We start from the raw sequence: 11,275 nt of genomic DNA, 5'->3' as shown, positions 1-11,275 counted from the left end.
GTGTTTTCGCCTGGTCCTCGTGATTTCTTCTGTTGCTCTTGATTTCGTCGGTTACATCCTCACCAACAACACATCAGTTACGCAATAAAGTAACCCTAATCATCACTTACAGTTGTATGATCAGTCATCGACGAAATCGTTTAATCAAATCATTGATATGTAAACAGTTAAACTACCAAATCATTGTGAGACCAAGATCATAAATCAATCAGCAGATCATTCATTAATAGGCATACACGGTCGATCATATCATCCAACATACATGACAGTTTGTAGGTAATATATATATATATATATATATATATATATATAACGATCATCCAGTCTTACGTTCATAAAACAATCACAGTTATGCTAATAAACAAATCGTTCATACAATTGATCTAAGTCAAACAATCAGTTAAAGATTAACACGCACTGCGACGAGCGAGACAATAACTTGATTGATCCTGAGGATCCGGGGGACACAGGTTTGCCGTCAGGTTCAAAGGGTAGCGAGAGAGAATGTGAGAGGTGGTTAGGGTTTTGCCGAATACTGTTCTCGCGTAAAAGTTATAAACAAAGCTGAAACAGTTCGTCACTGGGCCAAGGCCCATCCTTGTTTTCGTCGGCCTGCTCTTGACGAAAACACCTAGTGTTTTCGCCAAGAGTGATTTCGCGGGGGGGGGGGGGGGGGGGGGTTTGGCTAGGGTGATTTCGGGTGAGGGTTTTCGTGGGTAAAGGGTTTTCGGCAAAAGGTTTAATTTTAGTAATTATACACACATAATATACACATCACGAATAACACTTATATTGCGCCTCAAATAAATATAAAACACACTTTGCAAATAAGTACAAAGTTAAGTCGATTAGAGACCTTGAAAACTCGGGTTGTCACATTATCCCCAACTTGAAAGAAATTTCGTCCCGAAATTTAGCACGTTGTTACTCAGGAAGCTAGTTGTGTTGCGTTGTTTCCTTGTTTTCCTGGGGTGTCACATCATCCCCCCGTTGGATTGGAATTTCGTCCCGAAATTCCGCATTAGCTTCAGCCTCAGTAGTGGTTGCACTGTTTCCGAACAAATGGGGATACTTGAGTTTCATTTGATCTTCTCGTTCCCAGGTGAACTCTGGGCCACGACGGGAGTCCCAACGAACGCGAACAAGAGGTATTCTAGTGTGCTTGAGAACCTTAACGTCCCGGTCTGTGATTTCAACTGGTTCCTCGACGAATCGCAACAGATCGTCGATAGTGAGCTCTTTCAATGGAACTACGAGGGTCTCATCTGACAGACACTTCTTCAGATTTGACACGTGAAAAACGTTGTGAACTCCACTGAGTTCTGCGGATAGGTTTAGTTTGTAGGCCACCTTGCCTATTTTCTCTATGATTTCGAACGGTTCGACATAACACGAATTGAGCTTGTCTCGTTTGCCAAAACGAACTACACCTTTCCAGGGTGAGACTTTGAGTAGCACCCGATCCCCAACCTGGAACTCGAGTGGTTTCCTACGCTTATCAGCGTAGCTCTTCTGACGGTCACGAGCTGTCGACATTCGTTGTCGTATCTGTGCAATCCTTTCCATTGTGTCTACTACAAGTTCTGGGCCCGTGATCTGACTATCACCCACCTCTGCCCAACAAAGAGGTGATCGGCATTTACGCCCGTACAATGCCTCAAATGGAGCGGCTTGAATGCTAGTGTAGTAACTGTTATTATACGAAAACTCCACTAACGGGAGGTGCTTTTCCCAACCATTGCCAAAATCAATCACACATGCCCTAAGCATGTCTTCAAGGGTTTGAATAGTGTGCTCAGACTGCCCATCTGTCTGTGGATGATAAGCGGTGCTCATGTCTAAGCGTGAGCCAAAGGATTTGTGCATTGCTTGCCACAGTTCAGAAGTAAAACGTGCATCGTGATCGGAAATAATAGAAGTTGTCACCCCGTGACTCGAAACCACTTCCTTTAAGTATACTTTTGCTTAAGTAGAAAACTTGTTTGTTTCCTTTATAGGCAAAAAGTGTGCAGACTTAGTTAATCGATCCACTATCACCCAAATAGTGTCATTTCCGCGTTAGGATCTAGGCAGGCAAGTAACAAAATCCATGGAAATTTGTTCCCATTTCCATTGTGGTATCTCTAGTTGTTGGAGTAGGCCCGATGGTTTCTGATATTCAGACTTGACCTTTGTACAGGTCAAACATTTGCTGACGTAAGTTGCTATGTGGGCTTTCATGCTAGGCCACCAATACGTAGTTCTGAGATCGTGGTACATCTTATCCGAACCAGGATGTACTGAGTAGCGGGACTTATGTGCTTCATCCATCACAAGCTCTCGCAGGTTGCCATAGAGTGGGACCCAAATGCATCCTGTTACATAGTAGGCGCCGTCTTCCTTTTGTTCTAACCGTTTCCTTGATCCGCGTAGGCCCTCAGCCCTGACGTTTTCTGGTTTCAATGCTTCTACCTGAGCATCTCGTATCTGGGAAGGAAGACTAGACTGAATGGTGAGTTGTAACGCTCGCACACGCCTAGGTGTAGTATCCTTTCGACTGAGGGCGTCGACCACAACATTAGCTTTGCCCGGATGGTACTTGATCGCGCATTCGTTGTCATTCAATAGCTCGACCCATCGACGTTGTCGTATGTTCAACTCCTTCTGCTTGAAGATATGCTCGAGACTCCTGTGATCGGTGTAAATGGTGCACTTGGTACCGTACAGGTAATGTCTCCATATCTTGAGTGCGAAAACAACAGCTCCCAGCTCCAGATCGTGTGTAGTGTAATTCTTTTCGTGAACTTTAAGTTGGCGTGAGGCGTAAGCGATGACTTTATCCCGTTGCATCAACACGCAACCAAGGCCCTGAATTGATGCGTCGTAATAAACCACGAAATCGTCTGTGCCTTCTGGCAATGAAAGAATCGGTGCGCTACATAGTCTATCCTTTAGGTGCTGAAATGCAGATTCTTTTGCATCACTCCAACGATAGGTGACACCTTTCTGAGTCAGTGCAGTGAGAGGTTGTGCAATCTTGGAAAAATCCTTGATGAACCTTCTGTAGTAACCCGCCAAACCTAAGAATTGGCGGATTTCAGTTGGTGTACGGGGTGCAGGCCAGTTCTTAATCGAGTCTACCTTGGATGGATAAACATGAATCCCATCCTTATTTACCACGTGGCCTAGAAAGTGGACTTCACGAAGCCAAAAGTCGCATTTCAAAAACTTGGCGTACAACTGTTCTGTTCGTAGGAGTTCTAAGGTAAGCCGTAGATGATGCTCGTGTTCCTCGTGACTCTTAGAGTAGATCAGGATGTCGTCGATGAAGACAATAACAAACTTATCTTGGTAGGGCTTGCATACTCTGTTCATAAGATCCATAAAGACTGCAGGTGCATTTGTCAATCCGAACGGCATAACCAGGAACTCGTAATGCCCATAACGAGTTCTGAATGCTGTCTTAGAGATGTCCTCGTCTCGAACTCTCAGTTGATGATAACCTGACCTCAGGTCAATCATCGAATAGTAGCCTGATCGAATAAGTCATCAATGCGTGGGAGTGGATAGCGATTCTTTATGGTCTCCTTGTTGAGTTCACGGTTGTCGATACACATTCTGAAGGTATCGTCTTTCTTCTTCACAAATAATACTGGACCTCCCCAAGGCGAACAGCTAGGACAAATAAAACCCTTATCCAAGAGCTCTTGTGGTTGCGTGGACAGTTCTTCAAGTTCTGATGGAGCTAAACGATAAGGTACTCGAGCTATAGGTTCTGCTCCAGGAGCTAGCTCGATTTGAAACTCAACCTGACGGTGGGGCGGAAGACCAGGTGATTCCTAACGGAATACCTCAAGAAAGTCACGTACAATCGGAAAATCTTCAATCTTCCTCTCTTTCTTCGAGGTGTCAGTGACGAGGGCTAGAATAGCAGTGTGGCCCTTTTGTAAACACTTTTGGGCCTTAAGAAAAGAAATGATGCCCACCACCGCACCACTCTTGTTGCCATGAATCACCAAACGTTCTCCATTTGAACAAGGAATGCGGACGATCTTCTCCTGACAGAGGATCTATGCTCGATGTTGCGATAACCAATCCATACCGATAACAATGTCGAAACTACCCAAAACAATAGGAATGAGGTCGATAGAGAAGGTCTGACCAGCTAAGATGAGATTACAACCCTTAACTACGTGTGTGTGGCCTCTAAACTTTTACCGTTTGCTAACTCTACAACATGCTTGGTGCTCAAAGGGGTTGGTGTGCGCTTAAGCAACTGACTAACTTTTAGGGACACATAGCTAGTATCGGCACCCTAATCAAATAAAATAGTAACGAAGAAGTCGTCGAGAAGAAACTTACCCATCACGACGTTGGGATCATTCCTTCCATCACCCTGACCAATCACGAACGCACGGCCACGGGCGCCATTGTTCCCATTGTTTCCCCTGTTGTTATTCTCGTTGTTGTTCTCGTTCCCCTGATTATTGTTGTTATTATTCTGATTCTGATTTAACTTGGGGCAGTTTCTCTTGAAGTGACCTTCAGCACCACACTGAAAGCATCCCCTGTTACCCTGCTGCTGCTGCGGCTGATTCTGTGGAGCCTGCTGTTGCTGTTGACGATTCTGATTTGCAGGTCGTGAACTCCTGCAATCCTTAGCTTCATGACCAAACTTATTACACCTCAGACAACGACCCTTGTTGCACTGCCCACTGTGATGCATGTTGCATCGGTTGCACTTGGGGTGGTTTCCCCTGTATCCACCCTGCCCTTGACTACAAGACGATTGTTGACCAGGACTCTGGTAGTCGTCAGTCTTTTGCTACTGAGACTGAGCCGATGTTGAACGCTTGCTTGAGACTCCATCCCATATGCGCTTGTTGTCGCTGGGGGCATCAGAAGTAGTGACTAAAGTAGTAGTACCAATACGCTTGGGCAGTTTGTTCTGTTCCACCGCCTGATCAGTGAGACGATGAGCAAGCCGAGTGACTTGCTGGATGGTGCCAAGATTAGCCGCGGTCACATGACTCTGAATTTCTGGCACGAGACCCTTGAGATACAGCTCGATACGTTTGATGGGAGGGTCTACCATAGTGGGACACAAGATTGCCAGCTCGTTTGATCTTTTCGTATACACTTCGATTTCTGACCCCGTCATCTTTAAGTTGAAAAACTCCACTTCTAGCTTATGGATGTCGTCGCGACTACAATACTCTTGCTTGATCAGTTCCTTGAAATCATTCCATGGGGTGGCGTTAGCAGCAACAATCCCCAGCATTTGAACTTTGAGCGTTCCACCACGTGAGCGCTATACCTTCAAGAGTACCAGTAGCATGCTTCACCCTACATGCCTCAGGGCATTCACACATCTCAAAAACAGACTCGAGCTTCCCGAACCAGTGGAGGAGGCCTACCTCTCCTTCAGTGCCACTGAACGTAGTAGGTCGACAATCCATGAAAGTTTTGAAGGTACATGAAGGAGGCTGAGCATGTTGACCTCCTGCCTGAGCGGCTGCGAGAGCTGCAGTAACTTGTTCATTGATTAGAGCCGTTAGCTGGGCTTGAGTTAGGTTAACACGTCCACTCATGATCTTCATATCAAAGGAAACATGGGTGAGAGGGGTTCGCTAATGTGCGATGACAAAAGAGAGTAAGCACACATGTGTTTTCAAACAACAGTTGTTACGTTCATCTAAGCTTATCATGAGCAAAATTTCTATGTAACTAGCAAGTAGGCAATAAAACATAAACCATATCACCTATAGTGTTGGGCCTTGCACGTGGAGCGAAGCATCGTTGTGGATCGTTGATCACTGTACAGGTTATAGTCTGATTTAACAAAAACTTTTTCACTTATTAAAACCAAGTTCACTATAAACCTAGCTCTGATACCAATCTGTCACACCCCCAAAATCCACTTGCAGAGTACCACCGCTTGGAGGCGTGACTGACCAGGATCAAGCCACCAATCATATTGAACATAACGTGTAAATAAATATAAAACCCAATCACAGTATAATTGGTGTCCTAACAAAACATAGTTTAAGTAATCAGCGGAAGCATAATGTTTTAAAACTAAAACAAAAGTTCAAATGTATCAAATGTTTGACATGGTATATGACAATCCATGTCCCACAACATACACGCCTCCTCGTGCAAGCTCCTGAAATACCTAACGACCTGCAAGGCATGTAACAACGAGTCAACAACAAAGTTGAGCGAGTTCACAATTGGTTGCTTAGTTTTACCAGTTTGTTTTGAATTCATAAGTTGTTTCATAACCCACGAGTTAACCAGTTCTTTCATTTCCAAAACCGTAACCATAATTAGTGGAGGGCTTCCCCTGTGAACCACTAGACCATACCATATCGACTACTAACGAAATATAAGTGGTGCCCTACATCAGTGTCTATCATCACTGACAATTTTCCATAGTCCATTAGTACACGCCCGTTTGAATGACACGGTGTGAGGTTTGTTAAACCTAATAGCGCTATTAACTAATGACCCGCTCGCCATCGGCCTCGGTGATTAAGTCGATATAAAGAGGAGGGACTTCATGATAGAGTTTTGTCTAGTAAGTTTAAGGTTGTTGTCCTACCCAAGGAGGACGAACGTACGTAGTTCTACCCAAGGAGAATACGCAGGATTTATAGTGACATCCTACCCAAGGAGGATGGCCATACATATCCTACCCAAGGAGGATATGTAGATTCCGTTTAGTTTATTAACCCATTCCCAACCCTTAGGAACCCCATGCCTTGTAGAAAGTGTGAACTCACCTTGGTTTGCTAGGTATGTTAAACTATGTGCTCACAAGTAATCAGTCAAGTCCTAAAGTATGTACATATATTTAATCAGTTCCAGTTCGTCATGATTCACATGTAATTTATGTCACAAAGTGTGTTTATGCAATCATCATCAAGTAAAACATAACAGTTATTTCATGTTCATACAATCATACTCCATATAACTGAGTTCTTACTAAATTCCAACAGGGTTAATCAATTAACATGCTTGATGGGGTTAATAGGCTTAGCAAAGTTAATATATTTAGCAAAGATAACAAGCTTCACAGGATTAGCACACATAACAGGAATAATAAACTAACAGTGTTAGTTAACTAACAGAGTTAACAAACTAGTAGAGTTACCTACATAAAAGAGTTGATAAAGTTAATAGAGTTAATAACTTAAGTCAGTTAATAGACTAACTAGAGTTATGGACTTAACAGGAGTTAATAAATTTAACAGCATTAACAACTTGATAGAATTAAACTAACAGAACTGGTGTGACAGACACTGGACGAAATCACATGTATGGCGAAAACACTTATAGGCGAAATCACTCAGGCGACGAAATCCCGAGTGATTTCGTCGGGTTTAATGTTGGACGAAAACACCGGGTGTTTTCGCCTGGTCCTCGTGATTGCGTATGCTGCTCTTGATTTCGTCGGTTACATCCTCACCAACAACACATCAGTTACGCAATACAGTAACCCTAATCATCACTTACAGTTGTATGATCAGTCATCGACGAAATCATTTAATCAAATCATTGATATGTAAACAGTTAAACTACCAAATCATTGTGAGACCAAGATCATAAATCAATCAGCAGATCATTCATTAATAGGCACACACGGTCGATCATATCATCCAATATACATGACAGTTTGTAGGTAATATATATATATATATATATAACGATCATCCAGTCTTACGTTCATAAAACAATCACAGTTATGCTAATAAAAAATAGATCATACAATTGATCTAAATCAAACAAACAGTTAAAGATTAATACTCACCGCGACGAGCGAGACAATAACTTGATTGATCCTGAGGATCCGGGGGACACAAGTTTACCGTCAGGTTCAAAGGGTAGCGAGAGAGAATGTGAGAGGTGGTTAGGGTTTTGCCGAATACTGTTCTCACGTAAAACTTATAAACAAAACTGAAACAGTTCGTCACTGGGCCAAGGCCCATCCTTGTTTTCGTCGGCCTGCTCTTGACGAAAACACCTAGTGTTTTCTCCAAGAGTGATTTCGCGGGGGGGGGGGGGGGGGGGGTTCGGCTAGGGTGATTTCGGGTGAGGGTTTTCGTGGGTAAAGGGTTTTCGGCAAAAGGTTTCATTTTAATAATTATACACACATAATATACACATCATGAATAACACTTATATTGCACCTCAAATAAATATAAAACACACTTTGCAAATAAGTACAAAGTTAAGTCGAATAGAGACGTTGAAAACTCGGGTTGTCACAGAAAGGTAAAAAGAGAATTGCTACTCCAAGGGCAAAGGGTTTAAAGATTATGTTAAAGAAGAAACCAAGTACTAAATCCAGTCAACCACCATCACCACCTCCTGAATCATCACCACCAAAATCACCACATCCATCACCACCTAAATCACCACATCAAACACCACCAAGACAACCATCTCATATCCAATCACCACCAAGACAACCATCTCATATCCAATCACCACCACATTTATCTCCACCGTATCTTTCACCACCACATATTCATACTGCTACACCACCACTTGAACAACAACCTTTACTTACTTCACAACAAATCTTTCAAACACCACCATCTTCACAACTATATGTTCAAACCACACCTGGTTCTTCTGAATTCAAAAATTTTCCAAACATCCCTACAAATATGAGTATTGGTCTTGAAGATATTGGAGATTTTGATTTTGCAAATAACGCACAAGTTAAGAATGTGGAAAAGAAGGTTCATGTAGTGATGGTTGAAAACAAAAGATTGGCAGATCGTGAGAAGATTATAAAAATGCGTGTCAAGAAAGTTGAGTCTGAGAACAAGTCTTTGCTGAAGAAAATTGAAGCAGATCAGACTGAAATTGATATTTTGAAAGTAAAAGTAACAGAGTTGGAGGAAGAAAAGGCACGTAGAGATGAACAGAACAAGTACTTTGAGTTGAAAAACAAAGAACTTGAAGCTCCCAAAGCGATAAAAGAACATGAGTTGTATATGATGAATAAAGTGCTTGAAAATATGCTCGGAAAGTCTATAGAGCAGAGATTTGAAGAGATAGTAGTTGTGTAGGATCGTTTTCGGCCCTGTTTGAGTCGATCAGAGAAGTTTCTATCCAAATCAAGAGGCGGAAACTAATGATTTGATGCTATTCAAGCTGTATTCACTTTAATCTTGCTGTATTATTTATCAAATGCACGAATACAAGGTCAGACAGCACTTCAGCAGCATGCCGGAACAAAATACACCGTAACTACTCAGGTTCGCTAATACATCCCCTATATATAGATGGATGGGTTCGCTTATATGTACCTGTACATATAAGCAAACCTACACTCATGTCCTAAAAGCGAACCTAACATGACACAAAGGCGAACCAGATCTGTTACATGACATAAAAGCGGACCTAGCTAAAATCTCAAAAGCGGACCTATTACAAACATGTATTTCTAGGTTTCCGTGCCATGTCTGATCTCTTTAACTCTAAGACTCGATGTAAGACGTAGTCGACAGACGTAAGTGCACCAACAAGTTGAAGAGTTAAAAGTGAAACGTTAAGCTGAGATTGATGCTCAGATGATGAGTAAAGGCAAGGGTGTTGAAGGTGTCAGTGATGTTGCTGAAAGATCAATAGTTGTATCTGAAGTTCCTGAATCTCCTATTCAGAATCCTGTTCCTGTATCTGTAGTGTCTACTATCTTTGAGGAAGACGTATTACTTGAAGATATCATTAATGCTGAAGGTGATGAAGCGGATGATGACGAAGAGGATGAAGATGATGTGAAAGTTGATGATACAGATGATGTTTTCTCTGCAAGCAGTCATAGTGACGATGATAATGACGACGATCAGGGTGGTATGTGTGTTACTGTTACTGAAGCATCAAAAGAACAGAATGTTGATGATTATATGCATGATGATGCGAATGAAGATCATGAAAGTGCTGAAAGTGAGGGGGAGCAAGTGGACGATCAAAGTGTTGACAAATCTGAGAAGTTAATTCTGCGTTTAGAACCTGAAGTAGAAGAAGGTGAGTTCAGGCACACGAATACAATGGCTGAGATCATCGAGCTAACAAAAATAGTTGATCCTGAATTTAAGTTTGATTTCGAAGAAGAATTGTATGATTTTGACATCAATCAACAACCCGAATATGAGTACAAGTATGTTGATGAAGCAGATAATTATGATAGGGTTGAGGTTGAGGATTGGAGTGATGAAGAGGGTATATCTGAAGACACTTCTAACTTTCCAACTCTTGTTGAGGTTTTCAGTGAAGAAAATAGAGATGAACTAAGGAGGAAAGTTGCTGAAATCTTGGAAGATAAAACTTTGATGGTACGACAAAGGATCCAGAAAAGGAAGAACACAAGAAGTGGTTCAAGAAGAGTAATGAAAGAAATTTTAAACGTCCTTTGAAGTTTTACAAGAGAGACATGGATGTGTCGCTGGGAGATATCATTAGTTGGGGATTTCTACATCATGTTAATGCATATGCTATTCGTAGAGAATATGGTGTGCAATATTTTGAGCGTCTGTATGATATTATGTCCCTACCTTGGTGGGATGTAGAAGAGGTGTCTAAAGTAAGAACATTGGGCTATCCGATCAGAAAGAATGACGTGGCTATGTGGGGTTTGATCAAGTATGAATCGTTGAAAAACTTCAAGCACTGGAAGCCACATTATCCAAAGAAGGTGAGAAGAGTTAATCCTGAAACTGGTAATGAAGAAACGATATTGCATGTGAAAAAATCCGAGAGTGATAAAAAATATCCCTGTGCCGAAAATGGAACAAGAATTTTACAAAGGTTTTGTATGTTGGGTATACAGTTGTATATCGACTGAAGCTGAGATTACCTACAGGGTAGAGAATGAGATTAGAGAACTCTTTGTGTATGATCCTCTGTGGCTAGTGAACTGCTCTGCAAAAGACATCGAATGTTTGTTTATGAACAAGATATGGTTGAAAGCTGAAGACAGAGAACAAGCGATTCAATTCCAGAAAGTTGTATCCATTTGTTTTCAAAAGGGTATCAATGTTGACAACAAATGGAACTCAAAATGGAGAAAGATTGAAGAGGATGAGAAGTTTAAAATAGAGAAAGAACGGAAGGCACAAGAAGACAAAGACAATATGCTGAGACATACTCTAAACCAGAGAATGGCAGCTAAAGAAAAGCAAGCAGTGGAAGCAAACGAGAAGCTTAGGAAGATGTTGGCACGAAAGCCTAAGCAGAGGGAAGAAACGTTCAAGTAGCTCTGAAGACTGTTTTGAAGACCAGA

The 11,275-nt window shown here is 41.9% G+C and overlaps 1 protein-coding gene across 1 annotated transcript; it reads left to right on the top strand.

The window, feature by feature from the left end:
- Positions 1-9,569: 9,569 nt before the first annotated feature.
- On the top strand, positions 9,570-10,409 carry LOC110943559 (FK506-binding protein 3-like). Its single transcript, XM_022185301.1, has one exon. It carries the CDS (start codon positions 9,570-9,572, stop codon positions 10,407-10,409), a length of 840 nt encoding a protein of 279 aa, XP_022040993.1.
- Positions 10,410-11,275: the final 866 nt, after the last annotated feature.

The sequence above is a fragment of the Helianthus annuus genome, chromosome 5, assembly GCF_002127325.2.
Source record: "Helianthus annuus cultivar XRQ/B chromosome 5, HanXRQr2.0-SUNRISE, whole genome shotgun sequence".
Taxonomy (NCBI): domain Eukaryota; kingdom Viridiplantae; phylum Streptophyta; class Magnoliopsida; order Asterales; family Asteraceae; genus Helianthus; species Helianthus annuus.
Note: the sequence above shows the minus strand (reverse complement) of the source record. Positions and strands in the feature narration are given on the sequence as shown.